Here is a 23,161-nt window from a genome sequence, read left to right on the forward strand (position 1 = left end):
CAGGATATTTCTGAATTCAGAAACGTTCAGTTTTTGAAAGTTTTTATTCTTAACATCAACTTTGAACATTTGACTTAAAAAAAATAAGCATTCCTCCAAAGCGACTTTGTTTTTAATCAAGTTAATTAGCTTCATACTATTTTTGCTTACAGGCTTTGAAAACTGGTATAAGGATTCAAATTTCCAATAGATAGTGACTTCTTGACATTATTAATATCACCTGTTGTTAAGAATATATGTGGCAACTAAATATACATATCATTACAGACCAGATTTTATAAGGAAAAACTCATGTGCAAAAGGACTAAAGGCCCTGTGCATGTGTATGATAAATGTCTTGGCCATGTTCACAGGGCCACTGACCTTCTTAACTAAATACCTTATAGTTGATATGTACCTAACAAGAATAATGAGAACTCTGAAAATATGATATTTGTGTTTCATTTTATCCTTAAAATTGCTCTCCTCATTTATTTCACAAGAAGGTCTTTACCGTGAGAATGTAAAGATGCTTTCCATCTTGAAAAAGTCACTAATGGAATAAAGGAATGTGTGTGTGTATGCACGTGTACAAAGAACCTGTAAGACAAATTTTAAAGATAGATTTTTAAAAAATATATTATGATGAGGTTCAATAAACAATATATTTGATTATTAATCTCTTCACGTTACTAAATGCAGAAATTTCCTTTTCACTTACTTCCACTGCTGCTACAACCTGGGATATTTTCTCCAGGAGAATACCCCATGAGGCCTCCATTCCCGTTAGGATTAGAAGGCACTGATGCAAGAAGACCTAAAGGGAAAAAATTTCCTATTAAATTATGATCAAGATCAAATTCAAGGATAGGTACATAAACAGCTGCCAAAGAAACAAATCAAAGGCAGTTACTGACATACCTAATCCTCTATATCGTGAAAGCTGCTGGTAGATCTGTTTCATCCTCTCGATATTCAAACGGCTTGCCTCAGCATGGTTCACCATTGGTTTAGGATAGTTAACTCCTATCAAACATTTGGCTACCTTTTGGATACCTTCTGGTGCATTCCAGGGATCATAGATATATTTTGCAGGAAAGCCTCTTAGGACAGGCAAATAACGCCTTTTTGGGAGAAGGAATAAAAATTATTAATAAAATGAACTATAAGCAAATTATAACAAATTATTTATTAGCTATGAATGACCAAAATCAAATCAATAGCATTTAAATGATTTCTTTACCCTTCTCCTCATCTGTGCTGCCCATCGTGAGTGGGGAATACTTTAAGCGTTGCTTAAACATGAAAAGCTCTTCCTGGATTAGCTATTCCAAACTGAATAATAATCAGCCTTGATTTACCTGATATAGTCTCCATTGGGATCTGTTCTCCTACCAAAACCAACAGGGCAATAGCAGTGAAAAAACTGTTGGAAAAAGGAACTACAAGACAGCCACATCCAACTTCCAGCATTTATGCTCCAATCTGCATCAAGCAATAATTCTTCAAATACCTTCAGAAGTAACAGCAACCAATTAGTTTGCACACATACAATTCTCAAAGCAAGCATTTTCCAGGTCTCTGTAGATCCAAAGTCAAGGCAAAGAAAATCTAGCACAGAACTGTAAAATTAAATATTCCAAAGTGAGCTTTCTTGCTCACGTTTTGTTCTGCAATGAGTTATTGCAGGGAAAGAAACCTATCAGCAATATAAGTGGATTTCTGAAGGGAATTTACCTTTCTAATCTTTGCAGTGTTATCGGCGGGGTGGGTAAAAAAATTACTCAGGTCACTGATTTAAAAAAATCAGATGGGATAGGAGGAGATTAAAAAAATGGAAGAAAAAAACAGTAAACACTTGCAACAAAGCAAAAATGCTACCAAAACATAAATCACCAACAAAAACTTAGAAGCTTGGTACACTGGCCTACATAGCGGGAGCACCCAAATACAAATGACCTTTAAAAATGCACTAGCAGTATAGAGTTTAAGTTTTGAATTCCTTGATCCACAAGGGAAATAGAATTTTAAAAAAATATTTATTTTTATTTATTTATTTTTTGCTGAGGAAGATTCACCCTGAGATAACATCACTACCAATCTTTCTCTCTTTTTATTTTTTGTATGTGAACCACCACCACAGCACAGCCACTGACAGATGAGTGGTGTAGGTCCATACCTGGGTACCAAACCTGGGCTGCCAAAGTGGAACACACTGAACTTAACCACTAGGCCACCAGGGCTGGCCCTAAAATAAATTATTTTTTCATAAATTCATTAAGTGTGTGCTATACATCTACTTCACGTATAAGCCTGTACTAGAAAATAAAGGAGATCCAAAAAAACACAGGATCAGAAATGGTCCTTGCATAGGAGAAATTATGATCTAGACAGAAAGATAAAACACATATGTGTAAAGTTCTGTTATATATAACCATAAGATGATGTCACAAGATGTAGCATGCTTCACTTTACAAAACAGTATTCCTCAAAAGCTGCAATGTTCAAGCGAGGGGAAATAATTTATATTTTAAATTGTATAATACAAATTCACTATTTCTAAGAACTCTTGGGTGAATCTTTTTTGGAACAGAAATGATCACTATGAATATACTGATCCAATAAGTCCAGAGTATTAAATCTTACAGTTCTCTTGATGGTTAGGCTGGTTTAGCCACCGAAATGACTTTAGGTTAATCGAACCAGTTTCCATCATTTCTCCTGTCTGATATACCATTCTGCTCTCCAAAAGTGTGCCTGTACCATGGGAATTAAATGCTTTACCAGCTGAAAAACTAGACTATAAATGAATCTACACAATAGACAACTTCTAGAAATTGTTTTAATAGGTATAGAGTCTTTCAGAATAGGACTATGCTCCATGAGTTAGAAGAATACTTACCTTCATTCCTTCCTCCCAACTAATCCACAGGTCACCCCGTGTCAGGAAGCAAGCAACTGCATGTCTGGCTAGATGGTGAATCCAGCCCTCCTGCCGAAGCTGTGTCATGATGGCGTCAATCCACGGAAAGCCTGTCCGGCCTTCCGCCCATTTCGCTAATGCCTCAGGATTCTTATCCCAAGGAATCTGAACGCAGATGGGGTTTCCTTCCATTTTATCAAAGCGTGGATTGTTTGTTGCTGCCGTGTAGAAAAATTCACGCCATAACAGTTGCCCATAAAGGGAAAGGGGAGGGGAACTGTTCTTCTTTACCTAAGATTAAAAAGCAAAGAGGTATTCTCAGCAATTTGTACAAAAGTATTCTGCAAAATAAGCTCCAGTTTCAGATGATACCTTTCTGTACAGGTCTGTCAGTCTGAAGTAGAAGAGTCGACACGACAGACACCCAAACCGGAGATAAGGACTGAGTCCGGCAGGGCTGGCAAGCAGGGAATTCGCATTCATGCGAGGCCTTTCGAAGTTTGCCACCCAAGCCTGAAAACACACAAAGAGAATTCCTCTAACTGCCTTTTCCATTTTAAAAGTGTTTAAAACAGATTTTTTAAAAAAGTCACATAGTTCTTGGGGAATAAAATCTTATTATCCCAACCACAAATGACATGTTCTAATAAAAAATAAGAAAGGGTAAAAGTGAGTATTCTTTTGTTTCAGCCATCCTCCTGCAGCACATACTCATGCGAAAGAAATTACCTTCAAACTCCTAACACAAGGCTGAGAGCACCTTCAACCTGTCTCTCTGACATTGAGGTCAAGGTGAAACAGAAGAACTCTATCCTGGTTTCAAAGTTATGGTCATCAGATACCAGCTCAGACAGAAAGCATAGAAGAAGTAGTATTGGTAGTAACTAAACGGGAAACAATCAGAAGAGGAGGGGAAACGGTATTTAAATGAAGAGAGAGTTGTTAATTTTCAAATAATTAGGTTTTTTTGTGCTATTTTAACTATTTCTCTCAATCCTTTATTTCAACTGTCTATTTTTTGTTTTTAACAAAGAGTGAAATCATTTTTCAAATGCCAGTTTGGAAATATGAGCATGATCTCCACTGTCATACTTTTCTTTCCAAATGCCTTTCCAAACGTGTAAGTGCTTCAGTCTCTCCACCCGGCCACACTGCAGAGGGTAAGCCATCTGTATCAAAACCTAAAAAAGAGAGAAAAGACAAATATCACTCTTCTGGAACTAAAATAATTTCTATTTAACCACAATAATTGGGAGAAAAAAATTACTTTTCAGAAAAATTGACAGTAGCACAGAAATGAATTGAGGGCCCTGGGTGGGCCCTCACATAGAGAGGATGTGGTCTCTGTTGTTTAGGATGTACACCTCAAGGTGGTAACAGATAGATCACATATTTATAGAACATATAAACACAAAGATATTTCACTTCTTAGTTTGAGTTTCTTTTCTTTTTTCTTCTTTCTTTCTTTCCCTCTTAACACAAAAGACCTTACATGTCAAAATAGAAGATTTTCTGAATGATTTATTAATGCGTCAGCTCCACAGTTATTACCATTTACACCCACCTAGTTCTTCCAGTGAAGGGACTCCATATTTCTCATCATGGTCATCAGACAGAGGAGTTGTACACTTCTCTATCACTTCAGACGTAATTGTCTCTACTGGTATCTCCAGTGGTTCCATTTTGCTGATGAGAGTCTGGAATCTTTTATAAGTAAGAGGTGGCTGTCCACCATTGAGTTCTATGATCCTATTACAAAAGTTAGTAAAGTGCAGTTAGCATAAAAAAATGACACTATATTTTGATTGATAAGCTCTGAAAAGGCTTAAAATCAGAAAACAAAATTAATCATTTAAGACTTGTAGAAGAATGTTAGCTTCTTATATGACCGGGAAACTTAAAATGGTTAATGAATCTAAAAATTATTCTCTTAATTTTCTAGATATCTGCTAGATGTCAAAAAATACAGTATGCAAATACCAAAACCTTTAAGACAAAGGGTACAAAGTACCTGTGAGGGAAAAAAACAAGTGGCTAAATTAGCCTAAAGGCAATAATAAAAAAATAATATACATGGAAATGTAAAAACATGTTACAACTCAGCTCAAAGAATCTCTTAATCATCAATAAAAAGTAAACCAGGCCAATATTACATCAAGGAGTAATCAGCAAGTCTCATTAGTTAGGATTCTATATTACTACAGTGATAAATCACTCGTTATTTTCGACTGTGCTCATGACTTTTTAAAATGTCATCATATATATTTTATATTTACTTCTGATCACTAATTGCCTCAATCAAGTCATACCAAAAAGAAAAAAAAGATCAGGCTTGCCAATGGTATTTTGAATTAGGCACTATTTGAGAATAACCAATTATTCTTTTTGATTAAGGCTATTCGCTTAGCATTTAGCCTTAATAAAGAATTACTGGCAAAATCCAACTCCATCATTTTATAGACCAAAAACCGAAGCCTACCAAGAGAGTTAAGTTAACTAGTCAAGGTCACGTAACACTGATGAATAGCAAATCAAGGTTTCCTTAATCCAAATACAGTACATTTTTCATTATACCACATATAATTATGTATCAACTGTATGTGCAGAAAGTAAACACCATGAAAGCTATCCTCTCTGCTTTTAGTAATTTTGCTTTGGTATAATACGTGGAGTTTACACATAGCATCATAATGAAATTTGTCAATTGTAACCATACTGCAATGATACTACTGAGGACACTGCTAATTACATGACAGAGGCAAAATAAAAAGCTTAGAAGAAATGTTTTCTATATGTTACATTTTTTATGATAAATATATGGTAAATATTCACATTTTACCCAATAAATAAACCAATTTTATGCGTAACAGAGTCTCCCACTTAGAAGCAACTGGTCTTATCTTGTTTTGCCTCGTCCTTGCTATCAGCTCCCCGAAGTTAAGAAAACCGGTAAACCAGAAGGAAAGTTTATCATCAAAGGATATATGACTTCTGGCTTAATACCCTTGCCTGAATCAAACTATGATTTTTTGACACACTTGGAAAAGTGGAATAAAATTAATGTTTGTCATGTTATTTACAGAATTAGCTTTATTAACTGGATAAAATCTGTAAAGAACTAAAAAGATAAAATAATTTAAAAGGTACATAAATTATAAGATTTCAGCACTTGTAAGGACAACCACACGCCAAAAGTGAATAAATTAATGAATCTTATGAACCTTTAAGACTCACATAATACTTACTAAAATTAAGTTTGACCACAGGATCTTTGCTAGACAAAGCATCACCAAGGACTGATATTTCAAGAAATACACTTTGAGAAATAAAATATTACGCTATTGTTCAGAGGACTACAGCTATGCAAAGTAATATTATATACAATTTGCATCTGGACTTAAAATCCAGATAGACAAGATATACACACATGAAATAAAATAACTTAAGACAATCATATAAAATGTATCAAAGAGGTTTATGGCTATGTATCATATAAACTACAAATTAATATTGCTAAGAGCCCAGAAAGGCAAGACTACAGTAGGCTGACTTGGAATAATCAAGGGAAATTCTGTGATACTCTTAATAGTTCTGAAACTGAAATTCTGAGTATTTTTATCTTTTGCACTATGTAATTTTGGTATCTGTCACTGAGTAAATAAAAATCACAACAGTTAAATAAAATGCTAAGGGTATGATATATATTCATTTAATTCTCTATACATAATCTATGATGTATATATTGCTATTTCCATTTTACAAACTTAACTCCCACAGGCTAAAACCTACTTGTCTATGTACTTAACACCACTGAAATGTACACTTAAAAATGGTTAAGATGATGAATATCATGTTGTGTGTATTTTAGCATAATAAAAAACAGAAGGAAAAAACTTACTTGTCTAGGTCATATAATGTATGTGAAATTCGTACAATGACTTCTACTCCAGCTTCAGTAGCCAGTTTCTTAATAGCCGCATCTCGTTCCTTTCCAAAGGGCTCAGAATCATACTCAATTGAAAGTTTAGTAATGTTCCATTCCTAAAATAAGAGAAATGGGGGAAAATGTACACAAATTTTAATAATTACTTTTTTCTATTATAACACCACAGTCTGGAAAAAAGTGAAAAGCTTGAAATCTACATATCAAATGATTATACATAAATCAAACCTTGAATATGCAGGAAGAACATGCACAATTTATAACTTCAAAAATATGTAAATAAGAAATGTATACTCACTACATTTCAGGCATTGTGCTAGGCATTAGACAATCTACCAATACGCTTAAAACCAGTGTCCTGTACTAAACGTGTCTGCATAGCACTTCACTTTTTCAAGTAAGTTACACTTACATTATCTCATTTGCTTCTCAAAACAACCCGCAGAGTTTGGCACTTTTGTTGGTATCTCGATTTTTCAGATTAGGTTATTTAAAAAATTTAGAGACTTGCCCAAATTCACAAAGCGCTAGAATACCTAAACTTACGTCTGCTGATTCCAAGAGTCGGTCTTTTACAAACCTTTGATGGCTAATACGGTATAAGCTGCTTTGCTGAGGTACTCTGTTTTATGCTTTATTTGTGATTACCAAAAGATGTTAACTATAGAAAATATGAAGATAGTAATAATAATAGCAGCTGTCTATTGAGTGTCAGGTGCGATATGAATAAGCTCTGCACGTCTCCTTATAGTGATTTTCAACGAGGAGACTGTGACTTAAGGGAATTAAGCGATTTCCTAGGCGGGCAGTAAAGTTGTTTCAAATTCTAAAATCGACAGGCGATTTATCTATCTGTAATTCTACCATTATTTAACTGACTATACGGTAACACACTGTCATTCTCCAAACTCCTACAGGTCAGACAAGGGCTGTTCCCAATGATGGTTTGTTTTTTTTTTTTTAAATTGCTATTATAAACCTTGCAGTGCACATCGTTATCTTTATGCATACATCTTAAACCTTTTGGGGCAATTGTCCTATTTTTTCCTAGAAATAATTCCTTGAAAAACAATTAATGGATAACATAAGCACATTTAAAATTTTGACAGACCCTGTCAAATTTTCCACCAAATATACTGTTTTAAAAACCACTAATATGAGGGTCTGGCTGGCGGCATACTGGTTAAGTTCGCACACTCCACTTTGGTGGCATGGGGTTCACCAGTTCGGATCCTGGGCACAGACCTACACACCACTCATCAAGCCATGCTGTGGTGGCATCCCACATAGAAGAACTAGAAGGACTTACAAGTAGGATACACAACTATGCACTGGGGCCTTGGGGAGAAAAAAAAAAAGAGGAAGATTGGCAGTAGGTGTTAGCTCAGGGCCAATCTTCCTCACCAAAAGAAAAAAAAATTAAAAAGAAAAAAATAAATGAAAATAAAAACCACTAATACACACAATATACACAGAAAAATAGTATCTCATTTTAAAATTTTTCCTTCTTGAAAGCCCTGAAGAATGCATACAAAACTGTCAATAGCTGTTACCTTTCAAGAGCAGAAGAGGAGTGTAAATAAGATTTTTTATTTTACACACTGTTGCATTGTTCAGAATTCTTAGTACTATCATGTACTGCTTTTGAAACTTAAAATGAAAATGAAAATAGGAAAGCATTATATTTCTTTGTTTTATAGTGAGGCAGTATAGAGTAGTAGTTATTAAAAAACACAGCATCTGAAGTTAGATATCTTAAGTGTAAAGACTGGCCTCAACCATTTGTGCAAATTGCCAAACTCACCATCCATGTTTTCTAACCTATAAAATGGGTAAAATGTAAGTAAAGTGCTTAGAGTACCTAGCACCTAATAAACACTAGGTAAGTGTTTGCTACAGTAAAATGAAAAAAATAATATTATGTTACTGGGTTGCTGAAAGATTGTTTAGGACATAGTGCACAGTAAGCTCTCAATGAATCTCAGCTATTACTACTAGCCATTTGTATATTTCTTTTTTGTGAGTTGCACCTTATGTTTGCTTGGTTTTCTATTACAGTTAATTTTTCTCTTAGGGTTTTGTAAGAGTTCCTTATATTTTAATGATAGCAACCCTTTCTCTGTCATATATGTTACAATTTTTTTTCTAAATAGTTTATAATTTAGTTTTATGATTTTTTTGACAAATAATTTTTCAGTTTTTAGAAAGTAAATGTTAGAGTTTGACGCAAGTCAATAACACTTCCTCCCCTTTTCTCTTTTTGAAAAGGAAGGGAAGATAAGTCATGGAGCTAAAAATCAAAATACAGACCACATTATTAATGAAGTTGAATTGGAGAAAATATATTAGATTTAAGGGCAGGTAAGCCTTGAATTAAGCAATTTCACTATTAAGTATCATGTTAGCTATGCTTTTTTATAGACAACCTTTATCAAACTGATATTTAGCAACTTCCTATGCCTAGTTTGCTTAAAGTTTTTTTTTAAATCATAAATGGGTGTTGAATTCCTTCAAATGCTTTTTCTTCATCTATTGAGATAATTATAATATCTTTTCCTTTATTCTATTTATGTTAATTGGTTTTTATAATGTTGAATCAACTTTTTATTCCTGGGACAAACCCCACTGATTATGATGTAGTATTATTTTAAAATATTGCTAACTTCAATTTGTTATTATATTGTTAAGGATATCTGAGTCTATGTTTATGGGGGATACTGACTATATTTTTTTTTCCTTAAAATTTCATCATCAGGTTTTGGTGTCAGAGTTATGCTGGCCTCATAAAACAAGTTGGGAAGTATTCCCAACATTCTCCTTTGCTTTCTGAAAGAGTGTTATAAGACTGTTATTATTTCTTTCTTAAATATGTGATAGAATTCACAAGTATAGACATTTTAGGCCTGAAGTTTTATTTATGGGAAGGTTTTTGATTACAAATTCCATTTCTCTAAGAGACATAGGGTGATTCAGGTTTTTTTTCTTCTGAGAATTTTAGTAATTTGTACTTTTCAAGAAATTTTTTCATTTCATCTTAGTCGTAGAATTTATTGGCATTATATTTACAATATCCCTTATTATGCTTTTAAAATTTAGAGAATCTCTAGTGATGTCCTCTTTTTTACTCCTGATAAAGGTAATTTGTGTTTTCTCCCTTTTTTGCCCTGATCAGTATTGCTAGCAGTTTATCAATTTTATTAATCTTTTCAAAGAACTAGCTTTTGGCTTTGTTGACTGAATCAATCAGGGTTCAGTCAGAAGACAGAAACCACATCAGCAACTTTAACAAGGAAAATTTAACATAAAGAATTGTTATCAAGTAAAAGGTGGTCAACAATAACAAGGAGTCACAGAGGAGTTAAACTACACTGCTCAATGTGGTAGATAGCCATTAGCCACAGAAATAGCTTCTGAGCAGGTGAAATGTGGTGAGCTGGAATGGAGATGTGCTGTTAAATATAAAATATACACTGAATTGCAAAGACTTTACATGAAAAAAAGGTTAAAATATCTTACTTTTATAATGATTTTATATTGAAAGGACAATATTTTAGATATACTGGGTTAAATAAAATATATTACTAAAATTAACTTCACCTGTTTCTTTTTACTTTTTTAAAATGTGGCTATTAGAAAATTTTAAATTACATCCATGGCTTCTGTTAGACAGTACTGCTCTAAAGAGTCCAAAAGTAGCAATTGCAGAAAGAAGCTATCACCTCTAAATAGAGGGAAAACAAGTAAGTAACAAATTCAGAACTTAAAAGAGTTCCCTTCCTTCTTCCTGCTGAGAGACGCACCTCATTGTATGGGGTATGGGACCACAGGAACACGTAACCCTCCCTGCAGGGAAGACACTTCCCAGAGAGCAAGGGCAGGACCTGGTTCATAAGAACAGCCCACTGGGTGGCTGAGAAACTGCCTGCAGGGTGTGGGCTAACTGGAGCTGATCTGTACAAGTAGTCCACTGGGCGGCAGAGAAATTTACCAGAGGGCCTGGGTGAGTTGTAGCTGGTCTGGGGAAGTGGCCTATCAGGTGGCAGGGAAACTTGTCAGAGGATACGTGTAGGCTGGGGCTGGTCCAGGAGGGCTCCTGAGGTGAGTTCTATTGGGCCTTCCACCTGCTCATCTGCTGGCTGATGTGCCAGACAAAAAGCACAAGGATATCAAGAAGGAAAGTCCCTTCTCTCTTGCTATATGACCTTGCAGAGAACCACCAGCAGTGTCTACTGACAAAGCCTAATAGCAAGCCAGCTGACAAAGGAGAAATGTTGACAGTGTCCAGCTTCAGTATCATAAGGCAGGGGAAAGAAGGGTGGATTTGGAAGTGAGACGAGAAATTGATTATTGCACATTTATTTTCTCTATTGTTTACTTGCTTTCTGTTTCATTGATTTCTATTCGTCTCTTTATTATTTCCCTTTTACCTACTACTGGTTTAATTTTTTTCTTCTTTTTCTATTTTTCAAGGTGAAGCCTAGTTCTTTGATTTCTTCTTTTCTAATAGACTATCGAAAGCTATTAATTTTCCTCTAAGCACTGCTGTGGCTGAATCCCATAAATTTGATATATTGGGTTTCTACTATCATTTGGTTATAAATATTTGCTATTCTTTTGGTATTCATTTTTTATTTAATTCCGTTGAACTCAGAGAATATATTCTGTAAGATTTCAGTCCTAAATCTATTGATACCTGTTTTGTGGCTGAGCATATGGTCTATCTTTGTGAATGTTTCATATGCACTAGAAAAGAACATGTCTTCTGTAGTTCTTGGGTGTAGTGTTCCACAGATATGTTACATCAAATTGCTTGACAGTGTTATTCACCTCATCTGTATCTTTACTAATTTTTGTATATCCTAACAATAACTGAGAAGTGTAAAAATCACCAACTATGACTGTGACTTTATCTATGTCTCCCTTTAGTTTTATCAGTTTGAGATTCATGTATTTTTATGCTGTTAGTAGGTACATATACATTTACGATGCTTATATCCTCTTGATGTGAGACTTTACTCTTTATCTCTGGTAATTTTGTCTTGAATTCTATTTTCTTATGCTTACTGTTTGCAAAGTACATTTTTTCAGTTTTTTTAACTTCAACCTACCTGTTTCTTTATATTTTTAGAGTGTCTCCTCTGGTTAGCATATAGTTGGTTCTTGCTTATTTTTTATTCAGTCTGACAAACTGTGTCTTTTAAATGGAGAGTTTAAAGTACATCATTTACATTTAATGAGATTATTGATACAGTTGGGTTTAAATGTACCATCTTTGTAAGTTGTCTTTTTGCCCATCTCTTCTTTTGCTCCTCTCTTTGCCCCCATCTTCCTTCATTTGAATGAGCCAAATATTTTTCGTATTCCACTTTAAACTGTTCTATTAACTTTTTAGAAGTAGCTCTTTGTGTTATTTTAGATCACTATATGCATTCTTATCACAGTACCTTCAAATCATATATTACTATTGAGTAATGTAAGAACCTACATATACGATTCACCTTCTTCCCACCTTGTATGATCTTGTTGATTTTATTTCTATAGATGTTATAAGCCCCATAATACTGGCATTATCCCCTACAATTAATTGCTATTAGTTGGCTTTAACTTGTCAATAGCCCTTTAAAGAAAATAGGATACATATACATAACTGAAAATAATGAAAAAGATGGTCTTTTATATTTGCCCATATATTTAGTGTTCTTCCTTCTTTCCTGCAGACCCTGTCATTCGTCTAGAATAATTTCTTTCACTCAACAGAGCTCCCATTAGTATTTCTTGTAGTATAGATCTGCTATAAATGAGTTATCTCTGCTTTTGTCTACCTAAAAAGCCTTCATTTTACCTTTTTTGTATTAATGAAAATTTTTGCTAATTTAACATGGTTGTTTGTAGTTCTTTAAAAATATCATTCCATTGTTTTCTAGACTTTATTGTTTCTGATAAGAAACCACTCACCATTCTTATGTCTTTTCTCCTCTGGCTGCTTATAAAATTTTCTATCTTTGGTTTTCAGTGAATTGTCTATGATATGGCAAGATGTGGTTTTCCTTGTATTTATGCTCTTTGGGGTTTGTTGAGCTTCTTGGTACTATGAGTCGCTGTCTTTCATGAATTTTGGAAAATTCTCAATCATTATCTCTTCAAATATTTTTTTTCTGTCCCAATCTCTCTCCTCTTTTACTCTTGTTCTAAAAGTTTCAGACACTCTGTTCCCTTAAAAAAAAAAAAATCTTCCTTCTCTTCATGCTTCAGTTGGGATAACTTTTATTGATTGTCTTCAAGTTCACTGATCCTTTGTTCTGCTCTGTCCAGTCTGGATAACCTCATCAAATAAATTCTTCATTTCTAATATTGCATGTTTCAGTTCTAGAATTTCCATTTGGTTCTTTTTAATAATTTCCATTTTTGCACTGAAATTGCCATCTATCCACATATACTTTTTACTTTTCAACTAGACCCTTTAATATCTACAGCATAATTATTTTAAAGTCCTTTATTCTAACCCCGGCATCTGCATCAACTCTGAGTCTGTTTCAATTGACTGTTTGGGGGTTTTTTTTACTTGATTGCAAGTCACATTTTCTTGCTTCTTCATGTGTCTCATAATTTTGTACTGTATGCCAGGCAATGGTATAAAAGAATAGAGATGAAATAATATTTCTCTCTAGAAAAGTGCACAGTCTTTGCTCTGACTGTTACAAGTTGAATTAATGTAGTCTATAATTGAGCTGGGTCTAGGCTTTGTTGCTGCTTTAAATTCCATTCAACACTGGCTTCAAAGTTTTTGAGGGCAGGATCTAGATTTTTCTTCAACAGGGCTTAAGACTTGAGCACTGACAAGACTCCAGATGTCTCTCTATGCTTTACAGGTCTACTCACTACCCTTACAAACTGCAGGACATATCTCTCTGTTTGCCTGTCCACCCATCAGTTTTATGGTTTCTGGGAGAGTTCTCTTTGTTTTCCAGCCCTGTCCCCTAATTTTCTGCACCTCTGGAGACATCTTTCTACCCTGCTGTCCTGACCCCAGCTTCGGGAGAGTGCTACTTTTCACTAAGTGAATACCCAGTGCACTTCAATGCAGGATCTCTCTCAGCTCTTCTGCCTTTCCCCAGCCTTTCACACACTGCCACTGGTACTCCATGAAGGCACTGTAGGAAAGAACTGGAGAGTGAGTGTAAACTTGCTCTGTGCTTAGGGCTTCTTGGGGATTCTAATCTGCCAAGTCAGCCCACATACGACCAAGAAAAGCTTGGTAAAATTTCTTCTAGTTTCACTTCATTCTCAATTATAGTGGGTTCCCTTCTCTTCCTACTGTGCCTCCAGGGATGTAGCCACAGGTCTCTTCTTTCCTATGAAAGATGCAACCCTTTCTGGGATTTAGTTTATTTAGGGTTCTTTGTGTCTTCAACTCTCTGATATGTTAAAAAAACCCTATGATTTTGTGGTAGATTCACGTTGTTCTCTCATTGTTAAGATGGAAGTGATGTCTATGGTAACTTTCTACATCTTAATCAGACGTGGAAGTCCCCATCTATTCTTTAGTGAGGGCTTTATTTTTTAAGCAACATGTGGTTATCTTTTAATTCAAATACTTGAATATAGCAACAAGATTGCATGTAGTACTAAAATATTTTCATGTGAATAAGTGAATATTAATTTTGAAATTTTTTTTTTTTAAAGATTTTATTTTTTTCGTTTTCTCCCCAAAGCCCCCAGGTACATAGTTGCATATTCTTAGTTGTGGGTCCTTCTAGTTGTGGCATGTGGGACGCTGCCTCAGCGTGGTTTGATGAGCAGTGCCATGTCCGCGCCCAGGATTCGAACTGACGAAACACTGGGCCGCCTGCAGCGGAGCGCGCAAACTTAACCACTCGGCCACGGGGCCAGCCCCATTAATTTTGAAATTTTAAGCACTGAGATTTGTATCCATTTCTGTGTATCACAATTACTTGTTAACCATTCAGAAGGCATAATATGAACAACTAAATGAATGTAAAGTTTATAAACAGTCATGATTAATACTGTGAAAATAAGAAATGTAAAATTTGATAGAAAAACTAAAAATTACAAACGACGAAATTCTTGGGAGTAGCATTTAAAGTAGTATAATTACAATAAAAAATGTTATCTCACACAATAACCCAAATATAAAGAAGGTGAAGCTCTAAAAATTTCCATTCATCCATCCACTACCCCTTCCTTTATTCCATAAATCTAGTCTCAGGGTTTAAAATACTATTTATATATTGAAGGTTCTTAAATTTAGTCCAGACTTCTCCCCTGAGCACTGGACTAGAATGACTACTCAACAAGTATATTTAGATGCCTAAAAGGCATATCAAACTCAAAACGTTTACAAGTGAAATCCTGACTTTTCCCTAAACTTGTTCCTCCCATAGTCTTTATTTCATGCCGTTTACCCAGCTAAAAACCTAGGAGTCATCCTTGACTTTCATATACCACATATAAACAAACGCTATGGACTCTATTTTAAAAACATATCCAAAATCCTCCACTTCCCAACACCTCTACTGCTATTGTAGTCCTAGTCCCCACCATTTTGTTCCTGAATAACTGCCAGGGCCTCCTAACTGGTCTTTTTGCTTCTGCCTTTACAACACTTCCACACTCCCACGTCTATTCTCTACAAACAGCCAGAGTGATTCTTTGAAAATATAAGTGAAATTATGTCACTTCTCTACTCAGAAATCTCCCATGGCATCCCATTTTACTCAGAGTAAAAGCCAAAGTCCTTAACATGGCTTATAAAGTCCCATAACCTGGCTCCCTGCAACATCTCTGACTCTCTCTCTTCTTTTCACTCACTGTGCTCTGGTCACACTGGCCCTCTTGCTGTTCCTAAACAAGTCACAGCACACTTCCACATCAGGGCCTTTGTAACTGCTGTTCCCTCTGCCTGTGACACTCTTTCTGCATGTTGCAGTTATCTTAGAAGCTTAAAACAATTCATTAATTCTTAGCAGCTTAAAACAATTTATTAATTCTCTTAAATTATTAATTAACTAGATGGCTGGGTCTTCTGTTGGTTTCACCTGGGCTCACAGCCTGGTCTGGAGGACCAGAGATGCTCTCTCTCACACATCTCAGATCTTGTGCTGGCTGTTGGTTGGCCCTCTCTCTCTACATGTGGTTTCCCGTAATTTGACATTCTAGCCCAGGTTTCCTTACATGGTACAAGGAGCATTCCAAGAGAGCAAAGGTAGAAGTTGCAAGGTTATTTGAGGCCTAGGATTTGGAACTCAATGTCCCCTTTGACACTCGGTCAAGACAAGTTATAAGGTCAATCCAGATTTAAGGGAGTGGAAACATAAACTCCACCTTTTGATGGAACGAGCTGCAAAATATTGTGGATTCAATATATCAGACCCCAGATATCTGTGTGGCTCACTCCATTCCCATTTACTCAAATGTCACCTTATCAATGAGGCTTTCCATGATCCCATGTAAAGTAACTACTCTTCCCTCACTTTGACGCTTACTATCCCACCCTTCACTTTAGCACCTATCACCACCTGACATTGCACATTCACTTGTTTGTTTACTATCTGTCTTTCTCCATTATAGTGTAAGTTCCGAGAAGGTAGGAACCTTTTCTGTTTGGTTCACTACTATATCCCCATCACCTCGAACACTGCCTTGGACGTAGTAGGCACTCAATCAATATCTGCTGAATGAGTTCTCTTATTCAAACGAGCATAAAATAATTAAGCAAGAACCCAAAATATCTCAAAAAGAATATAAATTTTTATGCATGTGAAGTGTTAATGGCTTTATATGTTCTTCTTTATTTATTCTGTGATTTCGAACAAAACATTTTATTATGCTTCAATGTGTCCATCTATAAAGACTTTAGCCGCACGTCTCTGTTTCTTGGATATAATGAGAATGTTTTAAACCGATACTTTAAACTCTTCATAAAAGGTCTCTGCAGGGCCTAGAATGTGTATGGTCTTGGTAGCTTATCAGTCTGGCACCAAATGTGCAAGGTGCAAGATTTAACGGAATAATAAGAATAATTCATGTAAGACACCAGTGATTAAAGAGTGTCATCCAAGTTTTGCCTAGACTAGTGTCTCCTAAGTTTCTTTATTATTGCTTCAGTAGAATATGAAAAAAAGACACACAAAAAAGCATCTTATCAGCCTATATTAAGTCAGAATTTAACTGAGAAAAATTCTAAATAGAAAACACATCAGAAAAAAACAACAGTTTATCAGACATATATGGGTATACATATGTGGGTATAGCAATGCTCTGACCCCATTCCTAAATCTACTCAATATAAATAGAATGAAAGAAGTGAATGCTCTAGAGCAGAGGAGCTGCACACTAACTAGAGGAGCTATCAGTACTAGAAGCACTCTTACCATCCCAATAAACTAAGCTTTTCCCAGGCCTGAACCAGCTTTACCTCCAATGTGGGAAACAGGATTACTTACCTATTAAAAATGCTATTTGCTAATAATAATAAAACCAGGGGCCGGCCCAGTGGCGCAGCAGTTAAGTTCGCACGTTCCGCTTCTCAGCGGCCCGGGGTTCGCCGGTTCGGATCCCGGCTGCAGACACGGCACCACTTGGCAAGCCATGCTGTGGTAGGCGTCCCACATATAAAGTAGAGGAAGATGGGCATGGATGTTAGCTCAGGGCCAGTCTTCCTCAGCAAAAAGAGGAGGATTGGCAGTAGTTAGCTCAGGGGTAATCTTCCTCCAAAAAAAAATAATAATAATAATAATAAAACCAGAGACAATAATGTAAATGAGTCAGTTAGTTACCAACAAAAGGATCTCCTCCCTCCAAGAAAGTGGGGGCCTGAAGGTTAGGAGTGGGAAGGAGACCTGCCTTTTATTGTATATACTTTTAGGCTCTTTTTTTTCTTCAACATATGCATATAATAACTCTAAACAAAAAGTAAAAATAAAAATATCAATACAATAAAAAAGGAACTGATTAGGAGTCCTCTATGGCTCCAGATACGGTAAATAAATCTGAATGGAAGTTTTCATAAATGACATTTTATACAGACTACTGTATGCAGCCCGAGGAAAAATCAGAAGAAATAAGCACTCTATGTGCGTTCATACATCTGTGTTTTATGGCTCATATGAAAACCACTGCCTCTTTGCCAAACTGACAAAACAGGACATCATCTAAACGCAGAAGATAGTTTGATCCATTAATACGCTATTCTAGGCAGAAGAAAGCTCAAAACAAAGAACACGAAAGACTTGTTGGATTATAACAAGCATTTTAAAAACAAGTAGATAAAGGTTTGTTATTTTAAAGCAACAAAAATCCTCTTAGGATTCATTTTACTTAGACCACATGGACTTAGAGATAGAGCTGACAATTATCCACACATACTCTCATACTCATGAGCTGCTGATAAACTGTTACCATTGTTTCTGATATGCTTTCTACTCAGGACTGTTCCATGTATCTAGGTTAAATTCTGACTCTTAGTAGCTACAGTAGTGAATAAACTTTAATAAATTTTCACTAGCCAAAACTGTTGCATTAGCCAAACCCTAAATATTAAAAAGGTTTCTTTCATACCAATGAAAAGAGGCTCGGTAGTTTTTGATTTCCGACACTGGGGACATTCTCATTCAGGGAAAGGAACTGTTCTCTACTGCATTAGATATAGAAACATTGCTATTACAAAAATTTGATGAATCAAACAGTTGCAAGAAAAAGCAGCTATATATTAGTAATTCTAATGGTAGTAAAGAGGAAGGGATGAATACAAAAAGCTCAGCCAAGAAACTCAGCTTCTGCTCTGAGCACTTCCATGAGCTAGTTGTATGACCTTGGTCAACTCATTTAATCTCTCTAGGACTAATTTTTTCATTTGGAAAACAGGGGGGAAATAAGACTAGGAGATTTTTAAGATTCTACCAAGTTAAAAAGAAAACCCTACAATTTTGTATAATTGGTTCCATGTTGATCATTACAGCCCTTTGATCCAGAAAATCCTCTTCTAAGAATTATCCCACAAACGAAGTGGCACATGTCAGCAAAGACATGTATATCTGGACGAGAATGTTCACTGACAGCATTATTTGTATTAGCAAGAGGCCTTTGGAAAAATAACTAAATGTTCAGTAGAAAGCCAAATGAGAAATTAGTAGCATATCTACACATTGGAATAATACAAAGCCATTTAAATAAAGCATGGCATAGAACAGTGTGTTCCCATCTTGGCTCTAAAAAGGGGGATGGTAACATATACATAAACACACATATAAATCTATCTATCTACATATAAACACATACACATATACATTCTTATTTATGCAAAGAATATTTCTAATAAACACACAAGAAACTGAGTGTAGTTGTTGCCTCCGGCAGTTTAAGATAGAAGAAAGATTTAACTTTTCACTGTAAACCATTTTTTTCACTGATTTTGCCACATATAACTTTTTTATTAAATAAAGAAAAAACAACAAAATTTTTATTTGAAAATACTTATATTCCCCACACTTACCCAAAATGCTTTATTTACCAAATATGTGTCTTCTCTGACAAAAGATTATTTTATGCAAATATTTTTCAAATTACCTTGAAAAGCCTGGGAAACACATCTGCTGGCTGTCCACGAATCACAAACAGACGAGAGTTTAATTTTCGCAGATTGGCATCAAGGTCTTCGAGACATTGAAGCAAAAATCTAGAGAGGAAAGTATTATTAAAATCCTTAAAAATATATATTTAGAAGATATAAAGTATTACAAAATCAGGCTTTTCTAAAAGTTGAAATGCCAATCCCATCATCTTATTACCTCTTATCATATTACCTCTAACTGATACATAAATTACTGTTTCCAGAGCCGACCCGGTGGCGCAGCGGTTAAATGCTCATGTTCCACTTTGGCGGTACAGGGTTCGCTGGTTCGGATCCCGGGTGTGGACATGGCACCACTTGGCAAGCCATGCTGTGGTAGGTGTCCCACATATAAAGTAGAGGAAGATGGGCACGGATGTTAGCTCAGGGCCAGTCTTCCTCAGCAAAAAGAGGAGGATTGGCAGTAGTTAGCTCAGGACTAATCTCCCTCAAAAAAAAAAAAAAAAATTACTGTTCCCAGAAACCATACTTACAGTTTTTAAAAAATTACAGCACAAGTTTCTTAGTATTTAAATAAAGCTCCTAAATTAAATCACTAACTTTCATTAAATAATAGTGACTGTTAGCAAAAGTTTAATTTGTAAACCTAAAAATTATATAAAGAAGTAATTAAATAAATTGATCTCATTGTTTAAACCTGATGTAATGAATTCAAGTTCATATAGAAAAGCCACTTTGAAAAATCTAGAATGTTTTCTACTGTAAAAAAAAAAAAAAGAGAAACATCCTATTTAATCACCCTGAGCAAGTGAATAATTTACGAATTTGAGTCCTTTATTAGGGGATAATTGTAATTATCTAAGAGAGAGAAAACATAATGTTCATCTTCAAGTTTCTAATCTAATTAAAGAAAGACACTGATAATAAATGGATGCTAAATTATATAGTGCTAACTCTGAGTGCAGAGAAGGTCAGATTAATTTTTTTTTAAAAAAGGTTTCACGAAGCAGGTGGGGCTAAAGATTTTTTTTTCAATGAAATAAGTACCAACAAGGCTTACACATAACAGACATCCAGGGAAATCGTGGGGCAATACAAGAAGACTGTTTACTGTGCATCTCCTATTGTGAAGAAATGGACCAGTCCTCAAGAGCAAATCCGAAGGAGACGTCACCTCTGCAAGGTTCGATCTCATTGTTTGCCTCATGTTAATTTTCTCTTAACATTTCATCTAGATTCTATTCTTGGTTGGACATCGCTTTTTTTTTGTGGGGGGGGTGAGGAAGATTTGCTCTGAGCTAACGTCTGTTGCCAATCTTCCTTTTTTCTCATTTAAGGAAGATTAGCCCTGAGCTAACATTTGTGCCAATCTTCCTCTATTTTTTGTTTGTGGGATGCCTCCACAGCATGGCTCATGAGTGAAGTAGGTCTGCACCTGGGATCCAAACCAGCAAACCCAGGCTGCCAAGGTGGAGTGCACAGAACTTTAACCAGTCGGCCATGGGGCCAGCTGTCTCAGCTGGATATATCTTATTTCCTCTTTTATGTTTACATACTTCTTTCATGTTTTTGATCTTAAGGTTAAATATTTGTTTGCCTTTTCCACAGGCCATAGTGCTCTTTGAGAAGCGATTGTGTCTTACTTGTGAAAAGGAGTGGTTATGACAAATGGAAGGGCATGTTTCAGAACTGCATTGTCCAAAATGGTAGCCACTAGGTACATGTAGCTATTTAAATTAATAAAAATTTAAAATTCAGTTCCTCAGTCACACTTGCCACATTTCAAGGCCGCTCAACAGCCACATGTGTGGTGAGTAGCTACCATATTGGACAGCACAGGTGAAGAACATTTCTGTCATTCCAGAAAGTTTCTCCCAGACAGCATTGTTCTAGAAGGTTGTTCAAGCTAGATCATTTTGTTCTCTTTGCCCGTTCTGATCCCATCATTTCACCAAGAAAGCCTTAATCTTTTACAACTGTAGATATCAGTCACATCAGTATACCTAGTCAGGTTTAACACTCTTTCCCCTTTTGGAGTCATCATCTCTATGGCTTGGGGAGTCCCAGTGCTATACCCATGAGGACGTTAAAGACATCCCACCATTTCACCTGAGGAAGTCTCACAGTTGTCCTTAAACAAACAGAAAACAAGCTTTTCTCTCCTCACGTTTATATTTCACCACATCCCCTTTCTGTCTTGGTTTGGAGTCACCTACCTAATACTCCATCCCAACTCCAACCCACCATTACCACCATGCAAATACTATGGGAGAGAAATTGTTGTTGTTATTGTAACAATATGAAAACACCTGAGTTTTGTAAAATTATCCAGAACTATGTGTAACTTATCATGTTTGGTGATAAATGTTTACTGGGAAGCATCTAGTTTTATGTATTTGCTTGGCAAGAGTTTTTAGATACTAGGAGTCAGATCAAAACTTAAGAAGGTGAATGAACCAGCTATTTTAAGTTTTCTTAAACAGTACAAAACTAAAATTTCCTGGAAGGATGATCCAAGGCAGAGATAATCCTCAAATCTCTTTTGTACTATTGGTTTCAGTATCTTTTCTACCAGAGCTGGTAGAAGTAAGTAGCAAGAACTCTCCACATTCAACTTTTCGGCGGAAATGTTTCTATGTGGTATAAGCAGGTCAACGATAGACAGTTAAGAGGACCTGATTAATTCATAAAATGAGTAAGCCTGGATTAATTAATAATTGGCCCTTTTATTTTTCCCTTTCTTGTTCACAAGCTGAATATGCATTCTTAATGCTTTTCAATAAACATTCTATGAACCAAACATTGTACAGAATGATATGGACTGAAGCAATGTGTTACAATGGAAAAAGTTTTGCAACCAAAGAATTAATTTTGTTTTGGCACTTCTTTAAACAAAGGAATAGAAATCGTATTCAGGTACAGTGTTTTTCTTCCATACATGTTATTTATGGTGTTTTCTTCCACAGTATGATGTTTTTCTTCCATAGACATTATCACTCACATCACTGTAATTTCACATAAAAATTACAGAGGTACATTAGACTCAAATATAAGTACTTTAAAAAAGAATATAGTAATTTGTACTCAATTTTTTTTTCATGAGGAAGATTAGCCCTGAGCTAACATCTGTGCCAATCTTCCTCTGCTTTTTTATATGTGGGTCACCGCCACAGCATGGCTGATGAGTGGTGTAGGTCCGCACCCAGGATCCAAACGTGCAAACGCAGGCTGCCAAAGCAGAGTGTCCTGTATTCAACTACTACACCATGGGGCGGCCCCTGTACTGAAATATTTTAGGTAGAAAAGATTTAAGAAAAGAAAGAGGACAGGATGAAGGAGAACACACAGTGACGCTGTCCTGTTACAAAGCTTTTTGCACTATAACTTTTAAAACTACATGCATATATTATTTTGATAAAATAAAATTTACTTTGCATGTATCTACTTATTTTATATGTGTATAAGAAAATAACTTACCAAGTTGTTAATATTAGCTATCCAGGGGGAGTGGGAGTTTGGGGTGGGACAGAGGAAGAGACAAACAGACACTTTTTACTTTTTACTTCACAAAAGGTATAAAATTGGTAATCAGCATACACTCCTTCAAAGTAGGGAAAAAAACTGAGAAATACCATATCTACTGTAAACCTGGTTTAATACATAGCAAGTATCTTTTGAAAGCAATAGATATACTTATATGGCATCAATTTTCATGGTTTCATAATAT

General features: G+C 35.5%; 1 protein-coding gene across 3 annotated transcripts in view; it reads right to left on the reverse strand.

The window, feature by feature from the left end:
• CRY1 (cryptochrome circadian regulator 1) overlaps positions 1 to 23,161 on the reverse strand; it is a 93,619-nt gene that overhangs the window by 13,857 nt on the left and 56,601 nt on the right. For all 3 annotated transcript variants that reach the window (XM_070600176.1, XM_070600177.1, XM_070600178.1), the window contains exons 2-10: positions 19,431 to 19,539; positions 6,801 to 6,943; positions 4,467 to 4,651; positions 3,995 to 4,083; positions 3,275 to 3,415; positions 2,882 to 3,193; positions 1,341 to 1,492; positions 901 to 1,103; positions 701 to 796 (exon numbers count right to left, since the gene is read on the reverse strand). In XM_070600176.1, coding sequence (XP_070456277.1) covers positions 701 to 796; positions 901 to 1,103; positions 1,341 to 1,492; positions 2,882 to 3,193; positions 3,275 to 3,415; positions 3,995 to 4,083; positions 4,467 to 4,651; positions 6,801 to 6,943; positions 19,431 to 19,539 — 1,430 coding nt within the window. The remainder of the gene's footprint in view (positions 1 to 700; positions 797 to 900; positions 1,104 to 1,340; positions 1,493 to 2,881; positions 3,194 to 3,274; positions 3,416 to 3,994; positions 4,084 to 4,466; positions 4,652 to 6,800; positions 6,944 to 19,430; positions 19,540 to 23,161) is intronic.

The sequence above is a fragment of the Equus przewalskii genome, chromosome 29, assembly GCF_037783145.1.
Source record: "Equus przewalskii isolate Varuska chromosome 29, EquPr2, whole genome shotgun sequence".
NCBI classification, from domain to species: Eukaryota; Metazoa; Chordata; class Mammalia; order Perissodactyla; family Equidae; genus Equus; species Equus przewalskii.